This window comes from Polyergus mexicanus, unplaced genomic scaffold, assembly GCF_030449975.1.
Source record: "Polyergus mexicanus isolate NDT 795.1 unplaced genomic scaffold, iyPolMexi1.0 SCAF_19, whole genome shotgun sequence".
Taxonomy (NCBI): Eukaryota; Metazoa; Arthropoda; class Insecta; order Hymenoptera; family Formicidae; genus Polyergus; species Polyergus mexicanus.
Genome location: NW_027223339.1, coordinates 4,042,662 through 4,057,958, shown reverse-complemented (window position 1 = coordinate 4,057,958; position 15,297 = coordinate 4,042,662). Strand labels below are relative to the sequence as shown.

The 15,297-nt window shown below is 42.3% G+C and overlaps 2 protein-coding genes across 2 annotated transcripts in view; one reads left to right on the top strand and one right to left on the bottom strand.

Annotated features, from left to right (window-relative positions):
- The window catches only part of LOC138941585 (THAP domain-containing protein 2-like), a 140,212-nt gene that overhangs the window by 19,094 nt on the left and 105,821 nt on the right, over positions 1-15,297 (top strand). The window lies entirely within an intron of this gene.
- Positions 7,133-9,034, bottom strand: LOC138941587 (uncharacterized). Its single transcript, XM_070311420.1, has 3 exons — positions 8,826-9,034; positions 8,378-8,724; positions 7,133-8,180 (listed from the first exon to the last, which is right to left on the bottom strand). Exons 1-3 carry the CDS (start codon positions 9,032-9,034, stop codon positions 7,138-7,140), a joined length of 1,599 nt encoding a protein of 532 aa, XP_070167521.1. The 3' UTR covers positions 7,133-7,137.

The following is a 15,297-nucleotide window of genomic DNA, read 5'->3' as shown; positions in this document are numbered from 1 at the left end:
TTTATCGAACAGCTTGGGGAACGCAGCCGCGTCATGCGTCCGCGATTCTCGATCGGAGTTCGACGATCTCTGGTGGCCAGAATCGCGCGACTCGAGGGTGCGAAGACTCGATTAGAGAGACGGTTTATACATAGAGGTGGTGATTATAGTGGTGACAACAACGCGGAAAGACTCATTTGGCGAGAGATCGATACCGCGTTCGAAAACCGTATACTGACCGGTGCGGTGATTAATGCGGACTATATCGAACCACGACAATTTCTCGAGAACGCCAAAGACATTGTGCTCGAACGCGTGCAAAAAGTTATGGAAAGATGTAATAACGTGAAAGTGAACACTATGTTCAATGGTGAATTTGTGTCGGGTGATAAACGCGCCAATAAGAGTATCAATACCAGAAACTATGAACTCTTTCGCAGGTCCGATCTACACGAGTGGTACGAGTGACACGTCGTCGAGCCCACCCTTGCCTCGCTCGAAGAATTTCAAGAACCTGCGATAGCGGGTGGGCATTGTCGCGAATCCTCGATTTATATATAATTGTAAATATAAATAAATATAATCCAATGCGCGCGGGATGCTATATTAAATTACCGCGAGAAATAACGATGAAGAGAGCGGTGATAAACGTGCAATCTAATGACAATGCGTGTTTCGCATGGGCGGTGGTCGCCGATCTGTATCCAGCCGAAAAAAACGCGGGTCGGGAATCTTCGTACCCGCATTACACGACAGTGCTGAATCTCCAGGACATTGAGTTTCCAGTGACCGTTAATCAAATAAAAAAATTTGAACTTTATAACGTCATTTCGATAAATGTATACTGCATCGAGAAAGAGAATAATATTGTCCTGATACGTCTTTCGGCGCGAAAGAAGGACAGACACGTCAACTTGCTGTACGTGCAAGATTCGCAAGACCTCGGACATTTTGCGTGGATCAAGAATTTATCCCGCCTCGTGAGCTCGCAACTGAGCAAACATAATGGTCAAAAATATATCTGCGATCGGTACGTATATATTTAATAAATTTAATTGCAGAAATCTTTGAACAAAAATTATTTCTTTTACAGATGTTTGCACTACTTTGGCTCGAACGACAAGTTACAGTCACATACGGTGGACTGTCGAGAGATGAACGAGTGCGCTATCCGATTACCGAGCGATAAGGACAAGTGACTCACGTTCAATAACTATAATTGGAAAGAGCGGCTTCCTTTCGTCGTGTACGCCGACTTGGAATGTGTTTTAGAGAAGACGGAGGAAGAGAGAAACTACCAACATCATAAAGTATTTAGCATAGCATATTATGTACATTGTTCGTACGATGATTCGTTATCCGCGTATCATTCTCGCCGCAGCACCGATTGCGTTTCGTGGTTCGTGGAAGAATTAAAAAATTTAACGCAACGCGTAAAGGCTATTTTAACCACGAATGTCCCCATGGTAAATTTAACGCGAGATGAGCGGGAAAAGTTTTACAACGTGATACACTGTCACATTTGCGAGAAACTATTCGCGCAAGACGATACACGCGTACGCGATCATTGCCATTTAACCGGGCGGTACCGAGATCCCGCGCATTCAAATTGTGATTTAAATTATAAAGAATCTTTTTGCATTTCCATAGTATTTCACAATTTATCCGGTTACGATTCACATTTTATTATCGAGGAAATAGCAACAGCGTTCGAAAGCTCGATCGATGTACTACCGATAACGAAAGAAACGTATATTTCATTCACGAAACACGTTAAAGATACTATCGAAGGATCAGATTCGCGAAGCGATATAAAGTTACGGTTCATCGATTCGTATAAATTTCTCAGTACTAGTCTCGAAAAATTGGTATCGTTTCTAAATAATGATAAACTTCAAATTTTAAAATCGAAATTTCAAAATTTATCGATTGCAGAGTTCAATTTATTGACACGAAAAGGTGTCTTTCCATACGAATACATTAGCTGTGTCGACAGGTTGTACGAAACGTGTTTACCGCCGCGCGAATCATTTTACAGTTCCTTGACCGGTGACACCGTATCCGAGAGCGATTACGCGCACGCCGAGAATGTCTGGAAGCGGTTCTCCGTACGAACCTTGGGCGAATACAGCGATCTATATTTAAAAACGGATGTCTTGTTATTGGCTGACGTTTTTGAAAATTTTCGCGACAAATGTATCGAGAGTTATGGGCTCGACCTCGCGTATTACTATACTCTTCCCGGATATACGTAGGATGCCATGCTAAAATATACGAATATTACGTTCGAATTGCTAACAGACATTGACATAGTTATGTTTATCGAACGTGGTATACGCCGTGGCCTGAGCCAATGTTCCGGCAGATACGCGCGAGCCAATAACAAGTACACATCGTCTTACGATCCATCGAAACCATCGTCGTATGTGATGTATTTCGATGTAAACAATTTGTACGGTTGGGCGATGTGTCAACCGTTGCCATATGCCGATTTTCGATGGGTCGACGATATCTCTGACTTTGACGTTAGCGCGATCGCTTCGAATTCGCCCACAGGTTATATTCTCGAAGTCGATCTAGAGTATCCGCAACATCTTCACGACGCGCACGCTGACCTACCGTTTTGTCCGACGCGCGACAAGCCGCCCGGCAAGCGGCAAGACAAACTCCTCGCAACCTTATACGATAAGAAGCGTTATGTCATACACTATCGCAACCTACAACAATGCACGCGTCACGGCCTTCGCGTCGCAAAGATACATCGCGTATTGCAATTCGTTCTATCCGCATGGCTCCGCGATTACATCGAACTCAACACCCGGTTTAGAACGCGCGCGACAAACGATTTCGAGAAAAATCTGTACAAGTTAATGAACAACGCGGTATTCGGTAAAACTATGGAAAACGTGCGCAATCAGGTCGATGTAAAATTATTAACAAAGTGGGATGGACGATATGGCGCGGAGGCGATGATCGCGAAACCAAATTTTCACAGCAGGAGCGTCTTTTCGAAAAATTTGATCGCTGTCGAATTGCGCAAATTCGAGATAAAATTCAATAAACCGATCTACGTCGGCATGTGCATCCTCGACATTTCTAAAACGTGTTTGTATGAATTTCATCACGAATACATGGTACCGTTATATCGAGAGAAATGTAAAATAATGTACACCGATACAGATAGTTTAATTTATCACATCGAGTGCGAGGATGTGTACAAGAACATGAAACGCGATATTGCTAAATTTGACACGAGCGATTATCCGGTTAACAATGCGTACGGTACACCGCTCGAGAACAAGAAAGGGTTTGATGAAGGACGAGAATAATGGTGCGATCATGACTGAATTTGTCGGGCTTAGAGCAAAAATGTATTGCGAGTAGATAATAAAAAAGATACAAAAAAGGTTAAAGGCGTCAAGAGTAACGTCGTAGCGAGAACGATAACGTTCGACGATTACACGCGGTGTCTGCGCGATGAAATTGAGATGACTCGACGACAGTCTTGCATAAGATCCAAATTGCACGAAGTGTATACAATCAGCGAGACAAAAATTGCTTTGAGTCCGTACGATGACAAGCGATATATCGTACCTGATTCGACCGACACGCTACAAGTGGGGACATTTCCAAATACCCTTATAATATAATGTATATATGTATGTGTGTATGTATGTATGTATGTATCAGGGTTGGGAAAGTTACTTTATAAAAGTAACTCGTTACCGTTACCGTTATTTTGTCTAAAAAGTAACTCGTTACCGTTACTCGTTACTAATTTTAAAAAGTAACTCGTTACCGTTACAGTTACTAAAAAGTAACGAGTCGTTACAATTTCCGTTACTTTTTTACAATACAAACTAATAAATTATTTGGCATAAGAAAAACTTTTAAAAAATTGTAAGCAAGATTTCATTCAAGGTTTATTACAAAATAAATGATTAAATTTTATCGAAATTCTTTATTAATTTTTAATAAAATTTGTTGCTCCATAGTATCATCATTTAAATGCCCTCTTTGTGGTGTTAATACAGAGCCACCAATGCTAAACATTTTTTCTACAGATGCACTGCTTGGTAGAGCTGTATTATATTTAATAAAAAGTTTTTTAAGTTTTGGATAGTCGTTTAACATTTCTATATTACAATTATTTGATTTTAAAAACCGTTGCAATTCTTCTTGTTCAGATTCATTTTGCACCGTTTTTTGCTCAAAAATGAAAAAATCATCGTGATCGTCAGATTTTCCAGCTTTTGAAGAATTTTCAGTTGATCGGATTCCCAATAAATCCTCCAAGTAATTTTCAGCACGTTTTCTTTTTTCTCCGGTTAACCAGTTTAACTTAAATTTTGGATGTAAACATGCTGCTATTATTAATTCTTTTGTTTCAAATATTGTAAAAAAATTTAAAATCAAATATAGTAAATTAAGCGACATTGTTTGTTTTATTGAAATTAATACTTTTGAATCAATAGTTTAAAATAAAATAATATTTTTCAATTAAATCCTTATTTAAAATTAAATAACATATGTATTAATCAAATTAATAAGTTACCTTTTATTTAAACCTTGCTGAATAGCTTCAACTAATGAATGGCAATCTATAAGGTCAGATTTATTGAGATTTTCTAATTTTCGTTGCAAGGTACTTTTAGAACTGGTAGTAAATGAGAGCTCTGCTTTTCCGAAAAGATAAAGCTCTCATTGGATATCGCGCGTCGCATCATCGCACTGGTCTGCAAGAGCCATAAGTTGATCAATCACATTCAAGCATTTTTACAACATAATAAAAATGCTAATTGGTCGATTTGCTTACGGCTTTACGGTTAAGATAAAAATTTTATCACGCACAATAGCAAGAATAATATCTTAAATAAATCAAAAAATTTGAAAAAAGTAACGATAAAAGTAACTGTTAAATTCGTTACTCGTTACCGAAAAATGTAACGAAGTTACTTTTTCCGTTACAAATAAAATTTGTAACGCCATTACCGTTACAGTTACCGAAAAAAAGTAACTGTAACGGTAACGACGTTACAAGTAACGCGTTACTTCCCAACCCTGGTATGTATGTGTGTGTGTGTGTGTGTGTATCGGGAAAACAAAATAAATATAATTCTATCTTTCTTTTATATTTTATATTTTACATGCTGAATATATCTTACATATATTTTATATGCTGTATATATTTTACATATTTCAGATACTTTATATGTTTAAAATAAAATACAATTTGTATGAATCAATTAAATCACATTGTCCTTGTGTATCCAAGAGTTGTGCGATCCATCGAATCCCAGCCATTTCACGTAAATCTCGTCACCTTTCCTGCGCAGTACTTTCTCCACGAGATACACGTCCGGATAAGTCGCGCGATGCAACTCGTATTCGTAGAATGCTCCAGCAATAGATTTTCCGCGATAGTCCTCGAGTAGATAGGTTACGGGATTAGTACGCTGCACTTTAATAATCTTAAACACTTTGGTGGTCCAATTTGGTGTGTAACCCTTCTCGAAGATCGTCTTATATTTGCTAACGCGTACCGGGTTATCTACTTTAAATCTTGCTGGTGCCGCAATCTTTACGTTGCTGTATACTGTATTTAAAAGTTTATCGGCTATCGCGGGGGTAACATCGATAGGTCTCATACCGATAGTGCGATGCTTGCGCGCGTTGTAATCCAACACGAGTCGCGGCAACGCGTCAACCCACTTGTAAGTTCCGTTCAGCGTAAACATTTTCCACATGTCATTCTTTAACGTGCGATTAAATCGTTCGACAACCGATGCCTTCAACACCGAATACGTGGAATAATGATTGATGTCGTGTTTTCTTATGAGACGTTGTACGTCGATGTTGTAAAATTCCTTTCCCATATCGGTTTGCATGTTTTTCGGGCATCTCTTACTATCTCGAATTATCTCAGCAATAGCATCAGCCGTCTCACTTCCACCTTTACTCTTGAGCGGTACGGCCCACGCGTACTTGCTCAGCACATCGATGACAGTGAGTATGTAGTAGTAACCTTTGTTGAAACGAGAGTACGGACGCATCTCGACGATGTCAGCTTGCCACAGGTCATCGTAACCCCGCACTATGACGCGTCTTCGGGGAAAATTTCTTCTCGCCGAAGCATGCAGTTCCTCGACGAGTCGTAGCTTCTCGATATTTTTACGTCCGTTGGATTTTAACGATGTCATGTTTTTAGCGGTACGGCTAGTCGGCGCGTAATAATATGTGCAAAGAAATTACATTGTGATTTATATCTCTAACCTTTTTTTTTTAACCATTTAATAGTCGTTTATTTCCGTTTATTGTCATTCAATAGTCGTTCTTTATCATCCGCTACCATTCGTTGCCGTTCGATAGCCATTCGTAGCCGTTCCTGACCCGTCTGATAGTCGTTCCTGATTCGTTCGTAGCCGTTCCTGACCCGTTCCTGAGCTGTTAGATAACCGTCCAATAACCGTTCGTTGTCGTCCGCTGTCGTTCGTCAGCCGTTCGTAGCCGTTCTTGATCCGTTTGTTGCTGTCCATTGTTGTTCGTTGACGTTTCGTTGTCGTTTGTTAGCGTTTTGTTGGCGTTTCGTCGTCGTTTCGTTGTCGTTCGTTGGCGTTTTGTTGGCGTTTCGTTAGCGTTCGTTGACGTTTCGTTGACGTTTCGTTGGTGTTTGTTGACGTTTCGTCGTCGTTCGTTGGCGTTTCGTTGACGTTTCGTCGTCGTTTCGTTGACGTTTCGTTAGCGTTTGTTGACGTTTCGTCGTCGTTCGTTGGCGTTTCTAATCTAGCGATATTCGCATGCCGAAGCTCGTTTATCAGAGTCTGTAACGCACGCACGTCTTTCTCGAACGAAGCAAGCTTCTCGTCTGACTCTTTTAGTTGATTTCTCAACGTTTTAACACACTGATCCATGTACAGTTTGTTGACGACGTCGGTATCAGCCACAGGTTGCGCTACACGACGAATCTTGCGCGACCTCGCGTCAAAGTCCGTAACGGTGCGACACAGAGCGTTATCGCACACGAAACTTCTCATTAATCCACTCCATCGACGGTACGAAATGACGTTCGTCACGTCTCTACTCTGCTCGGATATCCCAAATTTGTTGATATGCGAGCGATGTCAGTCGATCGATTGATTAGTTTTGTCGAGACACCGTTTAATTTATAATAATGCCGGCTTCGCGAAGTTCCTCGATGATCGACAAGATCTCGTTGTCGTGACCGTTGTGACCCGCTTGGTGCGAAGCATCGAGCAATCGTAGACGATCCACCAGCTCGTTGGGATCGTCCCAGTGCACGTAGTCAATCTTGTTGTCGGTTAGCGTCATTTCGCGAGGCGCGAATAATCCCTTTCCAGATTTTGTTCTTTTGGGTTCGATTGGTATCAACTTTGCGATTATTTCTTTGTACTTGTATCCCCTGTTACTCAGTAATCGACCGTGTGCATCGTGATTGCGTTTATGCGCGCTCGTCGTCAACAGCATGCTCTTGTACGTTTGCTTATCATCCTCTGTATAGATGACATCATCGGGAAATTTCTTAAAAATCAACTCGTAAAGACCAGGTGTGCCGACGTATCGTATGCCATCGATAATTATGCTATCCGCGTTGTCCACGTCAAAACGTTTATTACCGAACATCATTCCATTCTTGTCGAGATAAACACCGTACACGTTGTCTATACCGCTCTCTTGATCGCCGCTCAAGATAGGCCAGATGTACCTTTGACCCAGTGGACCTAATTGATCTCGCAAAGTTTCTTGACCTTCCGGCGTTTGCAACTGATTTCGAACAGATGTTATGAGCGAGTCGTCCGTGGTTTCAAAAACATCCTGGCTCGTGAATAATTCGGGCATCGTAGGTTGTATAGTTCTCATTGACGCGGACGGTGTAGAGGTTATCAGCGGTATATCCAGTGGAGCGTCCGATCGTTTCGATTTATGCGGTGTCGGTGAGCGATCCGACTTGACGTTTGATCGTTTTCTCTTTTGCGATGTCACATCATCATCATCCTTCTCGCGCTTTGGGATGGACAATGCTTCGATCCCCGCGTCGGTGTTACTCGCAGGCTCGTTCTTCACCGCGATCGAACTAGAGTTGTCGACGATCTTTTGTAACGGCTCGATGAGAGGTCTAAAGCGCTTATCCAACACGATATCCTCCTCGATCTTACCGGAGAGGTCTTCAAAGCGCGATGTTTCTTGCGAATCGATTCGCTGGTTTTCACAATTGCCCTCGCAATCTTCTCGCGCTCGCGAATATCCTTATTCTTATCGATCGCCATCGCGGAAAAACAAAAATGTCAATCTCTCTTTCACGTTTCACCCCGACGAAGTATCGGCAACAACTAATCGTTTTGCGGTATCGCGAACACGTTAAATCCTTTTCTGTATCGACCATCGTTGAGCGAACTGTCCTTGTCTATTACTACGAATCCGCACTTGCGCTGCCAACAATCGCGACACAACGCGCAAAATTCATCGTACGGCATGTCGGTATTCACGTGATCGTTGTACACGTGTTTCAGGTTGGTACCATCCTGTTTGAACAGGATCAGCAGGTTCGCGTTGTCGCGTATTAGATGTTTAGGTATTCTCGCGTACGTCTGACAGAGATAAAAGCAGTCGACGCTCGAGTGTCGATCCATTGAAAAGTACTCTCTCACCGCATTTTGCTTATCGCATGCCACGTCATCGAACACGAAGATCGAGTTTGGACGCGCCTCGCTCGGCGGAATGACGTCACTATTGTTGGAGAATGTAAAGTAGCCGATTTCGTCGATCGTGTCAACAAATTTTCCAGATATCGATATTTTGGTTGTTGCAACGACTTCGAGTACACGTACACGTTTTCGAAACGTACACCGTGCGGACTTTCCAGTAGGCTTATTAGAACGTTGGTTTTACCACAATTCGAGGGGCCACAAACGATCGCGCGTATAGTAGTCGGTAGCATCGTACCATGCTTGCGCATCTCCGCGTTGTCCCCCATCGATCGTAATCTGTCGTCGCAATTCGTCACGCGTATCGCCAAAGGTTGTCGCACGAATCTCATTTTCACACTGTCGACTGAGGAATGCTGGATCGAACGCCTATTTATAGATGCGCGGAACCGCAAATCGCTCAGTAACAAAAATGTTCGTGCTGCTGTTGAGACCTTCCGATATTTGCAATTTGAGCGCCGAACAGTTACAATTTGTGCCGAAAGTCGTTCTGTTGCGAATGTGCGGCGATCACGTCCACTACATGTGGGACAAGCTTCCCGAACATATAAAAGCTGACTCAGAGGTTCAACAATATCGGCGCTGTTACGAACATTACAATCAACCGTGGCAGCGAACGCACATCGACGGTCCAGCACCGTTAATAAAAAATTGTGACAAATGCCAGGAAAAATTATAAGAGGTTGTGGTTTCTTAAATCGTGCGATAAACGCACTTCCTTTCGAGTTACATATTCCCGGCTATCAGTTTTGCGGTCCGGGCACTCATTTGGAAAAACGATTGGCGAGAGGTAATCGGGGTATAAATCCATTGGACGCGGCGTGCTGCGAGCACGATATAGCGTACTCCCGGAGCAACGATCTCACCGAGAGACACGCGGCTGACAAGATACTCGCCGAGAGAGCGCGAAAACGCATCGTTGCGAAAAATTCGACTCTCGGTGAGAGAGCCGCAGCCACAGCTGTTTGGGCAGCGATGAAAACCAAGACAAAAATCGGTATGGGTATGAAGACGAAGACGAAGACGAAGACAAAGATGAGGACTACGCGGAAAAGGCCGACGAAAAAACGGATACTTCCGACAGCGAAACGAGGCGGTGTATTGCCGATTCTACCAATATTGGGCGCACTCGGATCCTTGATCGGTGGAGCGGCCGGCGTGGCCAAGGCGGTGAACGACAGCAAAGCCGCGCGCCGTCAGCTGGAGGAGCTGCACCGTCACGATCGCGCGATGGAAGGCAGCGGACTTTATCTCGCTCCGTATAAATACGGACAGGGACTGTATCTCGGTCCGTACAAACGTGGACAAGGAGTGGCAACGAAGAAAAAAAAAACGTCGAAAAGATGCTAAAAATGCCCACGAGTGTGACAACAAACATACAATTAGAACAATTGGCGAAACGTATGCGTATACCGTACTTTAGAGGGGTTTTCATGCGTGATTCGTTACCGATCGGTGGTATATATCGAAACGAGAGCGGCATCGTGAATTTGGATATCACCAAAGAACCGGGTACTCATTGGGTAGCGTACGCAAAGAGGGGAAATCGTGCTATATATTTCGACGGTTTTGGTAATCTTCGACCGCCGAATGAATTGGTGCGATATTTCGGACGGAACGTTACGAAGATCGAGTACAATCGCACGTCCTTTCAAACTTACGATCAAAGCATCTGCGGACAATTGTGCCTGCGGTTTCTCCGAACGGTCGACGGCAATCGGTGTGAATTTAAAGCCTGACGATGCGCCGTTAAGACTCAGTATTCGTTAAACAGTTTTGTCGACATGTCTATGACATTCACGCTAACTGGGAAGAGTAGCGTCCTCGCGGCACACTACCATCCAGCTGTAGATTTGAGCGACGGTGATTACGAGCTCGGTCTAACTAATTTTGAAACTTATACGATATCGAACGTGAATTCCTCGAATAATAAATTTTATTTCGATGAAGATGACACGGAAATTACGATTCCCAAGGGATCGTACGAGATATACGCAATACACGAGTTTTTGAAACGTGCAATTTCACGGAAACGCCCGCGACGCGTAGTTCGCTCCGGCAATCGTGTCGACAAACGCAGTGATATCACGTTGATATCGCGAGAGGAGACCGTTCAAGCGAACGGTGACGAAGACGAGGCTGTAGAATACCCGATAGTGCTCCGTGCTAATTACAATACGATGAATAGCGAGATCAAGTGCGCATTCAGAGTAAACTTTAACAAACCCAACAATATTGGATCGCTGCTGGGATTCTCGTCGAAGCGTATATTGCAGCTGAAACAGTGGTATCAATCGGACATACCGATTAATATCATCAACGTAAACATTATCCGCGTAGAGTGTAACGTGATCGCGGGTGCATTCAGCAACGGCAAACGTGTTCATACGATACATGAATTTTCACCGAGCGTTCCGCCAGGATATAAGATATCGGAAACGCCGGCGCAGATCATTTACCTGCCGATCATCGCGCGGAGCATTACGGATCTAACGATACGCGTCGCGGATCAAGACGGACGATTGCTCGATTTTCGAGGAGAAGAGATTACCATCAGATTGCACGTACGACGGCGACAAAATTAGCGTGCGATACATGAGATGCTCGTGTTGAACGACTCGAAACACGCGAAAGATAATAATATCTTTACGGTACCGATTGATGATATCATCCGATCATCATCATCATCATCATCATCATCATCATCATCATCATCATCATCATCATCACCATCATTAGGTTGCGCTAAAAAGATCAGAAAGAAGCTCAACGCATCGAACGTTAAATTTTTACAATCTTTGGGATTCGCGGTGCGAAATATCTAAGAAAACATGACCGATATCCTTAATATCGGAGGTGAGCCGGTCTTTGACGATCGTATCATCAAGATCGAGACTCACACGTACAACCCGTACGCCAATACGACGTTTGAGCACAGCGATGAGATACGAATACCCATACAACAACAGGATCTGTATACTTTGCCGTATGAGAGTTTTCTGTACATCGAGGGAAAATTAGTGATAAACAAACCAGCTGAAGGGTTTGATGTTGTACTGGGGAATAATTGCGTCGCGTTCATGTTTGATGAGATTCGATACGAACTCGACGGTGTGGAGATTGATCGTAGCAGAAATGTGGGAATAACCAGCACACTCAAGAACTATGTAACGATATCATCCGATAGAACCGTGATTATGAGAAACGCCGGCTGGGATTCGCCTATTAACACGAATGGATACTTTAATTTTTGCGTACCGCTCTACATGTTATTGGGATTTTGCGAGGATTACAGGCGCGTGGTGATTAACGCTCGTCACGAATTGATCTTAATACGATCGCGCAACGATAACAATTGCCTGATTGGAAATTTGGTGTTGGAGCCTGTGATCGACATATTCAAGATACAATGGCGAATGCCGCACGTCGTATTGAACGAGATTAACAAGTTATCGATGCTGCGCGCCTTGGAAAGCGGACAATACCTCAGTATGAGTTTCCGTTCGTGGGATCTGTACGAATTTCCGCTATTGCAGCGTACAACCAAACATTCGTGGCCCATTAAGACCGCGACTCAGCTGGAGAAGCCGCGATACGTTGTTTTCGTTCTGCAGACAGGTCGGAAGAACGTCATGTCCGAGGATACGAGTCGATTCGACGACTGCAAATTGACCAACGTGAAACTCTATCTGAATTCGGAATGTTATCCATACGACGATATGAATCTGGATTTCGATAAAAACAGATGGTCGATTTTGTACGACACGTATCAACGTTTCTGCAAAAATTATTAGGATACGAGTATCTCGAGCCGAGTCTCACCGTCACGCAATTTTTACGTAACGGTCCATTCGTGATCATCAATTGCTCTCGACAAAACGAATCGGTCAAAAGCGCAACCGTGGATGTGAGATTGGAATTCGAGTGTAAGGAGAACGTGCCGCCGAATACCACAGCGTATTGCCTCATCATACACGATCGCGTGATTCAGTACAACCCGTTGACCAATGTTGTGCGCAAAATCACCTAAGTGTGGGGGAAGGGGAGAATGAGATGATATAAAATCTATAATACATCAGGATCAATCGCGGTCTTCTTCTTCTCGATGTGTTGATATAAAAAACGTCATGTCCGTACCAACGTTCGTGGACCTACAAGGATTCTTCGTCGGGATGAAATTTGTCGTAAAGGAGGTGGCGGTGCTGAGAAAGGGGACCGTTTTGGCGCATTACATTTTTACATACCCCCTACCATGGAATCTCCTTACAAAATCCGACAAATCGTGTGCTTTCTGGCTGATCGCGAATCACTATGGATTACGATGGGAAGACGGAAACGTACCGTACAGCATGGCTAAACGCTTGATTACATCAGCCGTGCTTGGAACAGAAGAGGATGGCGATACGTCGACTCTCGTGTACGTCAAGGGATGCCAGAAACGAGAATGGCTGGTGGATTTACTTGAGAATTATGCGAGAGAAAACCTAATCATCGAAACTTTGGATGCTGATTACGAAGATATTGAATCTTTAAATAATCTAGATGTTACTAATACTATACGATGTGGAAAACATGTTAAGAATTGCGCATTACAGAATGTATTAAAAATATTTAACTGGTGGTTGCAACGTTAAAAAAATATTTTTATAAATAAAATGTGTAAACGTATTTAATGTTTTTTATTTCTTATTCTCTCCACTCCTTTCCTCGCAAGTTGTTTCTAAGAATTCTTTTAACATTGATCGTTGCCCCTTCTCCTAAATTTTCTGAGCATTAATCTCCCACCACATCATATTTTTGAAAATAAGCGTATACTCGGTTAGTTTTTACACGATTAGTGTCGCGTCAACCGTTCTACTTCTCATAATTTAGAGAAATGTACTCCGCCGAAGGAAACAGCAACGGTGGCAGACGCATGAATTATTACGTTCCTCGAGATGAAATTAGGCCGTACAAGAAACCGCTTGATTTGTAAGTATCACAAATTTATATATATATATATATTTTGTTTTTTTTCCATGCTATTTCATATTTAATCGTATTTTTCAGACACGGTAAATCTCGTTGTATACCACGTATTTTGGTACGCAGATTCGCTTTGACGCGCACTGCGTATAAATACTTGGATATTGGAATCAGCGTTGAATCACAGCGTGGAATCACATCTTACGTGGAATTACATCTCGGCGATAATCGAGGCAATCAAATCGTATTATCCATTGACACATGGGAATCGCTAATGCTGAAACGAGCGGACGTTGAACGACTTGTGCGAACGCCCGATCATACACCAATATGGATTAACGATTTAACAATCGAGATTGTTAAAATACACGATACGAGTGTTGTAAAACTTACGTTACGCGATTCTTGCTTGTACATGAAACCGTCAACTATATTTTTCTTATTCGAACTCGAACACTGTGTTAATCATGAATATTTGAAGCTGTGTGAGAATTTAGAAGTTGTAAATGAGAGTTTCGATCGATTTGTTGTTAATTTGCAAGGTAATATGTTTGGCGCCGAGAAAGATAATGCTGTTAAAATTTTGCGCGATGTTTTTGATAAAACATCTATCATAGATTGCGAACTATTAGCTTATGCTGTGGATGAAATTTTGTCTGAAACCTTGAGACGAGGTGATGTATTTTAACATAAATAAATGTGCTAAAAAAAAAAATGAAAAGAAAAAAATGTTTATTTCTTTCGCTTCCCTTCCCCGCATATAAGATAGATATGTAACTGTGGCGCGACCGGGTGGGAGAAGGATAGCGCGAGGCGTTCGCGAGTAGGAAAAGGAAAGCATTCTATGGGTGTGGGAGAAGGATAGCGCGAGACATGCACGAGTAGGAAAAGGAAAGAAGGAAGCACAGAAATAATCGACATTTTTAAAATCCAATAATAATAATAATAATATTTATTTAAAATCTAATAATAATAATAATATTTATTTGAAATTGTGTATACAGGGCGATTCAAAACAACCTTCTGTCCTTACAATGTCATATACTTGACACTATTCTAAGACGATTTTTTCTTTGCCAAAATTTTTTCCGAGGCTTAGTTTTTAAATTATAAGCCAAAATAGTTGACGAATTACGGGCCGCGTACACAAGGCAGGCAGGAACGGAGCAACTCACCGTCCCATACTGGTGATTACGTGAGCCGCTCGCTGCGATTAACTGTTTGCTACATGGGGTGTATGTGTGAGAGAGAATGTATACGCGTATACACACAATTACACATTCTCTCTTTCTCACTCACTGACTCTTACCTTGTATGTAGAGATTCGTTGCCCTTATACGACTCAATAAGTAATATTTCCGTGTGATACAACGAGTAACTAGCAAACTTTTTTTCACTCACAAATTGTACCACTTATCGAACTTTTACGTATTAATCCACGCACTTTATCGATAAACTGAATTTATTCAAAAAAAACGATGTTATTATACGTCATTATATTTTCATATTTTATAGTTTTATGTTTTCAAAACTATCGAATTTACAATGTCGGAGGCTTCAGCCGATCACGGGACACATGATAGCGTCCGCGTCGATCACGCGTAATGTGATACATTCAGTTGTTCGGCAG